The sequence below is a fragment of the Sebastes umbrosus genome, chromosome 10 (assembly GCF_015220745.1).
Source record: "Sebastes umbrosus isolate fSebUmb1 chromosome 10, fSebUmb1.pri, whole genome shotgun sequence".
Taxonomy (NCBI): Eukaryota; Metazoa; Chordata; class Actinopteri; order Perciformes; family Sebastidae; genus Sebastes; species Sebastes umbrosus.
Window position 1 is genome coordinate 11166154 of NC_051278.1, and position 12981 is coordinate 11179134.

Consider the following 12981-nt stretch of genomic DNA (forward strand, 5'->3'; position numbering starts at 1 on the left):
CTCTGAAAGTACTAAAAGTGTTGTGATGCCACCCCAACCCTATTCAGGACTACAGTTCCCATATGCCCACTTGCTTCCTGTCTAAAAGAAGGAAGTTGCTCCTTCTCCTGGTTTCTCCTTTTGTGCCATGAGGAAGTTCAGCGGTGGCACACCTTGTTAAACTGCAGTGTAAAAGTTGGTAGAGCATCTAATCTTTTGAGCAATGATGTCTTTTATCAACGTGCTGCCAGCTAACAAACCACTTAGTCTCATGTTAAGCGTCAAAATGTTATAGCCATAGGAACAAGGGGGCAGTATCCTGAAACTAACCAGAGTGATTCAAGTGAAGACATCTCACTCCTTTAACACATTTGTACGTATAAAACTTGTGAATCTTTTCTTCCCATTGTGGTCTGTATTATCAAGGGTGGCGTCCCAGCCAGATGTGAAGCTCTGTTAATACGTCCACCTGTAGGTAACCCCTGAAGCAACATCTGTTTCCCGTCCAAGGTCAATGTTGGTAGATATGAAATATGTTATTTTGGTTAGCTGTGTCTAGTAACCCGATCTTCTAAAATAACAGAGGGGTTGGCTGTTTGAAGAGAAGTGGCTAGAAACCTTGAGGCCAGCAGATCCAAATGTTTGTGATAGTTCACATTGTGATCTTTACTCCACTTGGTCCTTGTGATTGGTTTGGTGTGTCGGATGGTGTACATGGAAGCTATTTTTGATTCGCTTCTCCTGTAATAATATAGTTGAATGTCTCTGGTGCATGGCAGCCTGACTAGTTTCTAGAGCGGTGACTTTTTAGTTGGACCTCACAGAAGAAACATCCCAGCTGTGGCGTGGACGGGGAATGAAAGCCAGAGCTCCTGTTTCAGGGAAGAGTTGATATGGATCTCTCTAGCTGTGTTTAATCACTTCTGCTGGAGCCTCAAAGCAAAGTGTGACTTTAGAATTATGAGATTTAGGGCTGCAGCTATAGATTATTTTCATTATCAATTCATCTGTTGATTGCTTTGTCTCTAAAATGTCAGAAAATAATGAAAATGGCCCATTAAACTCCCCAGAGCTTGAGGGGGAGTCTTAAAATTGCATGTTTTGTCCAAGCCAACAGCCCACATTGTTAAGTTTGTTAGTTTGCTATCACATAAGAGCAAGAAATGTAGCAAATCTTCACATTTGAGAAGATGGAAGCAGCAATGTTTGGCATTTTTACTTGAAAAAGGACTTTAATGATAATCAATGATCAAAATAGGTGATTGATTGAGTGAGTTATTATCATATACTGTATACATGAAGTGGACGTAGTCACTGTGAAATCACCCATTGGTTTGTGGACTGCCGTTTTGAAGCATTGAGTTCAGCAAAGATGGCTGTCGCTATCTTGGTTTTTTGCAACCAGAAGCGACATGAGAGGGTGGAGCTAAGTACAACCGAACGCTGAATAAGACATGTCTAGGCAACCAAAAAGGTTATTATTAACCTTCATGAACTGAAAACACTGTGAAAGGGTAAAGTTGGAAGACGAAAACACGGACAACTCCCAGACCGGACAACGCCGTGGTAGCGACTTGTCAATCACAAGGTAGCCCCGCCCTAGAGCAGCCCCTGCTTTATGGTCTATTTGACTCTAAATGGGACCATAATTTACTAAATGAACATCATGCTGTATTGAAGAAGACTTGAAACTAGCGATTGAGACAATAAACTCATGTTTACAGTGTTTACTGAGGTAATAAATCAATTAAGAAGTAGGGTTGGCTTCTCAGACACGGAGGTTGCCCACTGGTTATTATATTGCTTGAAAAAGTCTTAACATTAACTGTGTGAGTTGCATCTTAAGTTTGACTTTTAAAATATTTGTATTTGATGAAATGGGAAGTAATGTAACAAGAACCGGTCAAATCCGAGCATATGGCTGGACCGGGTCAGTCTGTGAATTTATGGCTAAATTGTTAAAAAATTGTCAGTGGTCAATTTTTATAATGTTAAATTCAGCGCTACATGTCCACCAAATCTGGTGAGGACACAAGGGGACGCGCTGCTCAACTGATTGTTCAAGCGGTGACGTGGAATGCACCTGATTGGTCCCTGGTTTTCTGCTTGCCGTTTCAAACAGGAAACAACATGACGACCTGCTAGTGAACTTTCTGTTATTCCATCTTAACGATCTACCAGAATCTACTTCTGAAAACAATTTAAGCTAAGATAAGATAAGATAAGATCACCTAGTTTGACAGCTTGGTCCAAGTTTCGTGAGCAGGAAGCGTCGCGCTGGACGGGCTCATTTGCATAAAGGACTGTTGCCCGCCTTTTCATTTTGAAAGAGCAACGGATGATGAGTAAAAACTCCAACACTCGGCCGACCATCCGTGTAACTTCATCACTCAGTCAGTCACTCAGTGACCGACTTTTGCGTTTGTAGGGCTGGCCCTCTGCGGTCCAGCCAAAAAGAATGAGTAATAAACTATCCAACAACATGAACTTTGCAACCTTATAATTTTGAGCTCACAAAAAAGCCAAATTCACACAAACGCTCTTTCTGCCTATTCGGTGAATTGTGAAAGCTCAAACTCGTGGTCTTGTATGTATACACGTCTGGCCGTGGCCAGCGCTGACACACAGTAAGCAAAGGACACAAACCATTTGCTGCAGCCCGCAGAGACAATACCGAGTCCCTGCACTCCTCCCTCATTGAAAGCAGCTTATCCGCAGAGAACATAATTGATAATGTAAATAGAGAGTTGGACGGACGCTCCAGAAGTTTGTCATGGGCTGTTTACATAATGTTCAATTCTGTTTTTCCTGTGATTTCCTGGACGTTACGCAGAAGCCCGAGATAGGCATGCAGAGGTCGGCAAGCAGACGCACACACACAAACACACACGTACGCGCAAGCATAGCACAGCACAGGACACGCTTGAGTTTGCACAAACAGAGGCTGCCTGTCCCTGAGTGGGACGTCCGTCCGCAGAGGGAGGTGTAGCGGTCTGGGGAACAGAAGGGAGACCTGGGACAAAACACAGTGACAGTATTGGTATCTCCTGATCTCAGCGTTGACTACCTTCACTTCATCACACCGCCCGTCCATATGTGGCAGCTGCAGTTTTTCAGAGCTTGAAGTGATCCTGTTTCAGAGCAAGGCCCTGGAAACAAAACTCCACTGGGGCCTCTGAAACTGGAACTGTTCTGAGAGCTCTGGTTATTTTTCAATAAATCTGTGTGTGAAATATTGTGAAATTGACCCGTTCAGTCCTCCAAGTAGTTTCTCACCACGTCCAGTTGACTCCATGCTGGCTCATATCTGCAGCAATTTTCTGCTCTCAGAGAGCTTTGTGTCAAGATGAATCCAAACTGACAGAATCCCAGTAGGATATTGATGTCTGGATCAACAACAATATAAATCCATATGAATTGTTGCTTACTCACTTTCGCCTCCCTAAATGTCTGCTTGTAAATCTGGTGGTCCATTCTCACACAGCTTAGGTATTCTGATTTATTGGTGGAAAAAGAGAATTTTCAAGCTCCCACATGTCTGATTCCTGTTTGCTATTTACTACTTAAATAAATAACCTAGCATTATTTACAAAGAGAAGGGACGTGACATTAGCTACCTTTATTATTATTATGGGGTTACAGGTTTGCACTTTTCTCCTGTAAAACTGAAGCCATTTGAAATTACGAACATTTAAGCATAAACCTAACCGTGTTGCTCATCTCAAATTACTTGTTGTATCGTAAGCTTTTAAACCATCCCGACTAACATTGTAACTACATATTTATTTAGAATACTGTAGTATAATACTGGGGATATCCACGCAATACACGAATAATGCCTTTCTGTATGGATCATCAACTGGTGAGGATGATGACTTTTTGCCGGGGACATGTAGCTTTAGCCTCTGTTTTTTTTTTTGCATTATATCAGGTCAACGTATCCTCATAAAGAAAATTTTGAATAAGTTTTCGTAAGTTTTTTAATTGTTTCATGCATTCTCCTTTGAATGTCCAGCAACACAGGCAATCAATGTGTTTTTGTCTTACAACTTTAACCCTTTCACAGTGTGTTTTCAGTTCATGAAAGTTAATTGTAACATTTTTGGTTGCATACAAATGTCTTATTTAGCGTTCGGTTGTACTTAGCTCCACCCTCTAGTGTCACTTCTGGTTGCATAAAACCCCAAATGCCGAACTCGAGGCTTCAAAATGGCAGTCCACAAACCAATGGATGACGTCATGGTGATTACGTCCACTTCTTATATACAGTCTATGACTAAAATAAGCACGTTTATTATGCAACTTTCATCGTTAAGTTAAGAGTTAAGTATGGAGTTTACGTAACAAAAGCAGTTACGTAAGTTACATAACAAAAGGAAGTCAGCGTTGGCTTTGGGTTTCACACGGGAGATGTTTGTTTGACCCATCCGTGTACCAACCCACCCATCCCGACCTCCTCGCTACGCAGACTCTGTCGCTCTTTATACTACATCACCTGACTTCCTTAGAGGCAGCCCTGCACGTCCTGGCTCACGATTATGTGGGTTATATACGAATTATAGTGAATTACTTTTTGTAGGTATAAGTAGGAATAGTGAATGAGAACAGTAGGTAGCTATCATGTGCTTATTTAATACACCTTTTTGTATTAAAACGAATCAGCTGAAGTCCAGTGAAGACAGAGTTTTCAACTAACTCACTGAGTTTTAACATTAGCCTTAGCTTACACTAACTAAAGATAAAATAAAATATTCTAGTGACTGTCATTTCAGTTTATAAAATCCATGCCCATTAGCTTTAAATTAAAAGCCTGCGTTAGTTTAAAATTAGCGCAAATTCCAAGTGGTAAATCTACCCGTGTTATCACTGTAAACTGCATATATGCCTTGTACGTACAGTAACAGTAACTAAGGGAGGCAGGGCTTATGGTCAGCTAATTATCTCTTCTAATACTATTACGTATCTCATACTGTATATGTATTGTGTGTGTCCTGTCTAGTCTCTGCTGATTTTCTCCTGCATCATCTTTTGTATTCTGACTGATTTGGCTGCCAGTTCTTTGTAAATCTGTTTAATTCTGAAGTAATTGAGACGTGATATTCTCAGTAGTTTGCTTTTTGGGGCTGACCCAAATGTAAATACAATCTTGGATGTTGACATGAATTTGCTGACACAAGTTTGTGTCCATCCTGGCCTTTCGCTGAGAGGGGACTTCCTATTTTCAGTCCTGCTTCTTGTGCCAAGATAACTGTTATCACTCTGGGGAGAGATAGGTACTTTCCCCAGAAGAATACGCATAAGCAGGCTTGTTAAAGCAAAATATACTGGCACTAATGCAACATTTGCTAAGTATATTTTTCTTGTCTCTTTTGTTCATAAAAAAGCACAATTTGAATGCATACTTGTGACCAAGTTGACCAAAAGTTTCATTCTTTCAGTGAGTTTCTGACTAGTTTGCGTGCCTGTTTGTGCAGTGTGAGTCTTCTCCCTGACATTTTCAGTGTACACATTTCCGCTCTGCTCCCCTAGCAGCTTGGCCAGCAATTTGCCCGTTCAGCACAATGCATTGTGGGATCCCTCTCCTTAATCCCGGGGTTAGAATTCAGTGTACGTTCCCTGCAGCCATAACGAGCATTCTGTCGTCACAGAGGACCGAGGTGACACATCCCAATTACCTCCTTCTCCCTAAACCTGACCAATCACTCCCACAGCCTTGTTAGAAGAAGATGGGAAGGTGGCGGGGGAGGATGACAAAGGGTTTTGACCTTGTGCATGTGTGTGTATGTGTGTGTGTGTGACAGGAGAGACACATAATCACACATGCAAAGAAGGGCTCTTGCCAGCGGATCACATGGACATGCACAAATCCACAGCGTCACAGAGACAGACCAGCCCTGCAGCGGATGATTTAAGAGCTGGCTGGAGCAATCGATATTTTAGCAGATATGAAATCTAGAAACGCCGTCTAAGGTGTATTTAAAATGATGTGAATCTGGGCTGTAGAATAAGCGCAATATAAATCATTAGCCGCTCACCCCTGCTGTACTCTAGCTTACAGCGTTGTCTGAAATTCTGTGTGTGTGTGAGACAAGATGGAAAGCTAGATTTTACAGGATTTTGCCAAGTTGAACTTTTCAACGAGTTGATAGTTGTGGCTATCAGCAGTTTAACATCTGTTTAATGTTTCAGTGTTTCTCCTTGTTGTTTTGAAACACTTTCAAAATGTGTAGTATTGCTACTACCACCACTTCTACTACTACTACTACTACTAATACTACTACTACTTCCAACTACTTTCAGGGAAATGGAAATGAAAATGAAAAAAATAAGCTATTTTGAGCCAAGCCTTAAGTAAATTTATTAAAGCCCCTAAACAGTTGGTTTCATATCTGAAGTGTATGAATATTGATGACGATTTAGTCAGGTAACAATCATAGTTAGACCTGCAGTAATTTATGTTTTTGTCCACTTGGTTGTAGTGCAACAAGCTCACTGACATATTATCACCTTATAAAGTTGAGACAGTGAAGGTGTTAGCAAACAGCATTCATTTTAAGTAGTGTTGCTGGCTACACCACGAATGCAAGTCCAATATTCACTCTCATTTTAGCTCAGTTTTGGTTTGGCAACCCCACAACTGTCATCACATTTAAAAAAAAAAATCTAAATACTGATTGGTGCACAGAAGTACGTAATATCACTTATTTCTCTCAAATTAAACTGAAAATATTGTGTTCATGGAGGATTCTACCACCCACAGTGAGAGGTTGATTTAGAAAATATATTTCAGGGTCTTTAAACTCAAGGTAATTTATGACTTGTTTCTATTTCATTTAGTTGTATCTTATATATTATTTTCCTTATGTAAGGAAAATGTAAGGAATGTATTTTGAATTTGAAAAGATTTGTACAAACCTTGCTGCCCTTGCCTGCAACCACACAAAAACATTTCGTAATCCTCATATGGTGTATTTTACAGTCTGTAATGACCTGTTGTATCACTGTGTTCGGACAAACATAGTGGATGAGCAGACTTGGTCCTGTGTCTGAAACGTCTCTTGCACTCGAGCATCAAGTAACACAGCCCTTATGTGGTCTAACAAGTCACTGTGGGATCATAACAGTATAACAGTACTGTACAGTATGTACTGTAGAGTGTGTGTGTTTTAGTGTTGTTACGCTTTTTGTCTCTCAGTCCTACAAGATTCAGGTTTTGTGGGTTAGGCTAAAGGTTAAAGTTAACCATAGAGTACTGAGGATTAAGGTGTTAGAGGTCAGGGAATAAATACTATTAACAGAAAGGCTGCACCGCACAAGAATAGTAATATCTGTGTGTGTTTCTGTGGTTGTATTGTGTGTTTTCACTCTGGTGTGTTTGAGGGAAAGCTCAAGTCCCATGTGTGGTGAATAATGGGACACGATTTTTGTGTGTGTCTCAGCAGGAAGTCCTGTCCTGCCAGACAAATGCATCACTTGAAGAACATATAGTTTTTACCGTTCAGCACAGACATGATTCATCTTAAAAAAGTTTTTTAAAATAAAGAAATCATAGCGACGGCTGTCAGTGAAACAATCAAAATGAAGGCACCGCATTGCCTCTGAATATTTATTCATCACTTAAAGATCCCTGTGGTGTGTTCCATTGATTTGTTTGCTGTTGTAATGTGAGCAATGGATGATTGAATTGTGCTGAACCGGCGTTTCTTTAAGCTTTTCTATTAGGCCGATATTTTGACATGGAGGATTGGAGGATGGGGGTGGGCTGGATCATTACCCATCTTAACCACAAACGGCCATAAACAAGACAGAGACGTGGCCGGGATGAGTAATTCACAGCCGCAATCTCATCACACATAAATCCTTATCTTCTGCCAACATATTGACAGTCAGAGGATAAGCAATTTGAATATTTTTTTTTCTCCTGCAGCTCTATTTTTGTGATATTTTGCAGATGTACCTCCCTTCATTCGTTCTGTATGCTCACCTCATGTTCTTCTCTCTCATATCTTTAGAAACCTGAGTAATAACAAGATCTCCCTACTGAGGAATGGCTCCTTCTTTGGCTTGGCTGCCCTGGAAAAACTGTGAGTACTTAAATCAAGCCATCTTTACTGTTTTGTCCTCCACAGAGTCCTAGTAGCTGTCATCACGGGCGCTCTGTAGCAGGGAAAAATGCAACACGGTAGGAATTAGGAGATCCTTGTCGGGGGGTTTTACCCTGCAGAAGGCTTGCCAATGGTTTTCACCTCTCAGCCCTCATGCTTAACCTCAGTTGCCACGGTAAAATGTCTTAAAATGGATAATATATAGCATCATATAAAGGCCTAATGCAGTGCGCTTTTGACGGATGCACTGACAGCGCCGAGTCCATGTCGATGAGTGCCACATCATATACAATGTCCCCGAGGGCGGTACGCGTGCAGCCTGTTGATGAGCTCCATGATGGCTGTCTTTTCCCCGCCTGCCCTCCCTGAAGTCAACTATTGATTGCCTTCACCTCCGTCCAGTCCAGTGATCACTGCTCTTCCACCTGATGGTGACACCCGACATCGGCTGATGAGGAGGAAATCACAGAGGGGCTGAAATCACACAGAGAGGATGGAGTAATAACTCTCTCTCTTTCAGTCAATCATCCTCAGATGTATGCATGCACACTCCCGCTCACACATATTAAGCTCACACACACACACACACAAGCTACCTCAGCGGCTGATTTGAATATTATGACAGTCAGTTGGCCCACGTCTCCCTGACTGCTTGACAGTTAAATTCAGATTGTAATGTCAGTGGAGTAATTCTGCCCCTCTTCCACTCCTTTCTGGGGTGACTGTGTCGTCGGTCGACCTACAGGATGATGTCACCTGTCTCCCCGAGGCCTTATTAGCGCCATTAAAACCCCTCTACCGTCATACCTCCAGCTCCAGAGTGATGGAGAGAGGCTTTTTGAGGACGCTAAGCCAAAGGTTTGTCGAGGCTGACCTCTTGGAGCAGCATTTGGAGCATGCCCTATCCCTTCCTTCACCTCACTCCCCGGGTACTGCCTGTCCATCCGTCCTGCCACATGCAGCAGTTGGCAGAAAGGTGTCTGTCGCTGATGCCAAAGCCCGGTAGCCTCAGTGAGCGGGAAGCGGCGGCCAGCTGTTCCCTCGTCTGGCCGGGCCGACTGACTGCCCGGCTGGCTGACTTGACTGGATCTGAGGATTGTGGTGAATTGGCAGCTGATTGACAAGCTTAATAACGCGTGAGAGTGTGTGTGTGTGTGTGTGTGTGTGTGTGTGTGTGTGTGTGTGTTTGCACCACTGTGGCTCACACTGTGGACCTTTTGGGGCAGGAATGGAAACATGGTGATCTCAGAGCAAGGTTTTTCTTTGTATGAAATAGATATAAAATTAGGACCTGTTCATTTAAGAGGTTAAGGCCTTTGCACACCAAGTCCGTATTTTCGTTCGAAATTGTCGAGTGATTAAAATTTAATACGACCTCACGTTGTGTCACATTTACACTCTGACTCCGAAACTCGAGTCCGTCATTAAAGTTTCCGGAAAAGGTTAAATTTTCTCAGTTTTTTCGCATTCGTCAAAAGCCAAAAGAGGGTTGTTGTTTGACCACTCAGAGACACCGTCCGTGCAAACGTTATCATCCAAAATGGCATCTGATAAAACATTCACTTTGTCTCCAAGCACAAAGCACCTCACGATAAAGAAATAAAAGAATACAGAGATGTGGAAGAAAAAGACAGATTGAGGCAGATGATTGCAGAACAGCTTGGAATCGGAGATGGTTGTAAAACAGAGGATGTAGGAAGGATTAGTGATTGTGCTCTCGGCTGCTAATCGATAGCTTCTTGTTAATGTCATTCATTCATTACCCACGTTTTGGACGAGCACTATCCATTGCACCCACGTAATTAATTCAGTTTCTTGTGTTGCAAACTTTTGCAACAAATAGAATAATAAAAGGCATTGGACTCAGTGTGCAAGGTTTCTGAACGTATATATATAAATACGGACTTATGCAAATACCTTTAGTTTGCTCAAATTCCACAACATTTTTTCTTATTCACTACTGGTTGTATCTAGCCATGCTGATAATTTTGGTTTGATTTGTCTTGGCTTTGAGACATACTTCTGCCTCCGGCCCGATGCACTGGAGGTGATATGAATTTAGAGATCTAGCATGGTTAAATATCACTAAGGGTAAGAGAGAAAATATGTTTTTTCTGGTATTTGAGTTAACCAACCCTTTACTCAAAGGTCAGAGGGTGTGAAACTGGAAGTCCTCCTTGATGCATTGCAACTTATCAAACCTCACTAGGCGCTCCATCCTATTACTTATCATCACCATCACCGGAGCATTCAAGTCAAAAGCACATCAGCAACTTTATTAATCCCCATAGGGCCTTTTAATGTGATTTATCTCTGTAGCTGAGAAAGTGTCCTCTTAATGGAGGGTCCCTGTATGTTGGATGATGGCCTGGATCCCCCCATATGGACACAAGCCCATTACCATCAGCCAAACTGGGTCCCATGGGAGCAAAGCCGGAACAAAGCCCAGCACTGTTCTCCGGTCAGGACACTGAATGTAGCTTTTGCCGCTTCATCATGGGTTCCCACCGCAGGAGCCCACAGTGTGTGAACAATCTGTGAGAAACGGATGACGCTGGCATATTTCTCACTTCTCATACTGATTACGCTGCATGAAATCTGACACTGATGATGTTGTCATAGATATATTGGATTGGAAATGCATTTCATTCAGCAAACTAAGATAATTTTGTATAAGATCTATGGAATATCTGCAGTAGGGGTGGGCACGGTACTCAAGTCATGATACGAACTTATTGTGATTTTAAACATTTTGTGATATGCTGAGTATTGCGATTTATTACCTTTTTTCAACTGCAAATTATGTAGTTTGTCAACATCTGTTTTATCTAATAAGGTACAGTTTTCACTCTGTTCATTCACATATCTTGAGGTCAGAGGTCAAGGGGACCCCTTTGAAAATTGCCATGCCAGTTTTTCCTCGCCAAAATTTAGCATAACCTTTGAGCGTTATTTAGCATTCTTCCCGACAAGCTAACATGACATGGTTGGTACCAGTCGATTCCTTAGGTTTTCTCTCTCATATGATACCAGTATCTTCACTCAAGCTTTAAGACTGAGCCAACTACATCCTTTGAAGGATAGAATAGCGGCTGTCCCGACCCGATGGGCTGTCGGATTGTTAAGAGTTTATTAGTTTATATAATAAATATGGCTGTCAAACGAATAAAATATTTAATCGTATGATTGTCCATAGTTAATCGTATCATAGTTTTTGTGTTCAAAATGTACCTTAAATGAGATTTGTCAAGTATTTAATACTCTTATCAACATGGGAGTGGGCAAATATGTTTGCTTTTTGCAAATGTATGTATATATTTATTATTGGAAATCAATTAACAACACAAAACAATGACAAATATTGTCCAGAAACCCTCACAGGTACTGCATTTAGCATACAAATATGCTCAAATCATAACATGGCAAACTCAAGCGCAACAGGCAACAACAGCTGTCAGTGTGTCAGTGTGCTGACTTGACTATGACTTGCCCGAAACTGCATGTGATTATTATAAAATGGGTATGTCTGTAAAGGGGAGACTCGTTGCGTTAACACGTTATTATGGCGTTAACTTTGACAGCCCTAATAATAAAAGATCTATACTCCACAGCCGTGTATTGATACAATATTATCACGCAAAATATCATAGTCTAATACTTTGCAGTATTAATTTATTCCCCCACCCCTAATCTGCAGGACCCATACCATGGAGAATGATAGAGTCAGACGGAGAAGTGCTGCAGTTTGTTTCTTGTAATTACACACATCTTCTTTTAAAAGAAGATTGATTTTAGTATTACACAATCCAACACAAATAAACAATGAATTAAAAACTATTCTTCATTGATAACAATACAGTAAAAGCGTTATCAGAATGTCAAATGTACGCACTCCTCTTGAGAGAAGCACACTCCTTTTGGCTATAAGCACATTGTATGTCTGTACAGTAGTGGTTATTTTTATTGTTGTGGCGGTGGATGTGACAGGAGCTTTATTCTCAGCCGACTGTCTAAATGTTTTTTTTTTCACTGAGAGCAGCGTGTCTGTTTTTTTTGGTGTATTTGACGTTATTTATGTTGCCTGAGGAATGTAAAAGGCAGTCTGAGCAGACTGAGTGGACCTCGGCTCAGAGCAGAGACAGCATCAAAATTCAGAATAGCATCTGCTATTGCTCATCCTGAAGAGTAGACGTCAGAGGTGTGAGTGTTGGGGCGTCCTTTAAAAAGTTTCCAACTCCTTTTGTTCCCATGACGGTGACGATTGTTCAGTCTTCCTCGTGAATACATCTCCTTGGGAGGTGATGGATGAGGGCGTGGTTAACCCCTGAAGGATGCGTCTTCTGGCTTGTTGAGCATCAGAACGCAAGACAGATAATGATCACATGATCATAAACCAAACTGACCCAGAGGTTATCCTCAGCGGGTCAAAGGTCAGAGGTTATTAACAGGGACAACAGAATGAATGAGAGAATTATTGACTTGTCTAAATCAATAATACTTGATTAAAGCAGGAGATCAGTCAATCTAAGATTTTAAATACATATTAGTATGTCGCTCTGTCAATCAGAAATCATGCAATGATGTTCGTGTAAAAAAAATTATTTGTTCTTAAATGAGCTTCCTGATTATTGAAAAATAGATTTTTTTTCTGCTCTCATACTCCATTTTACATCTTTTACTAATAGCGTTTTTCAAATTTGTTTTTACTTTGACTCTTTGAATATTAATAAAAGTTTGATTTTTCATGTGATCTAAAAATGTCAAAGTTGTACTGTTAGATACTTGCCCAAAGTATGTTTATAATATCACAACTTTTGACCAATCAGAACAAATGTTGTGGTATTTTTCCTTATCATACTAAATATAGTCTTTGTGCGCATATGCAATGAAAAGGTGC

General features: G+C 41.1%; 1 protein-coding gene across 2 annotated transcripts in view; it reads left to right on the top strand.

Annotated features, from left to right (window-relative positions):
- The window catches only part of LOC119495824 (adhesion G protein-coupled receptor A3), a 192898-nt gene that overhangs the window by 9245 nt on the left and 170672 nt on the right, over positions 1-12981 (top strand). For both annotated transcript variants that reach the window (XM_037782651.1, XM_037782652.1), the window contains exon 2: positions 7992-8063. In XM_037782651.1, the coding sequence (XP_037638579.1) occupies positions 7992-8063 (72 nt within the window). The remainder of the gene's footprint in view (positions 1-7991; positions 8064-12981) is intronic.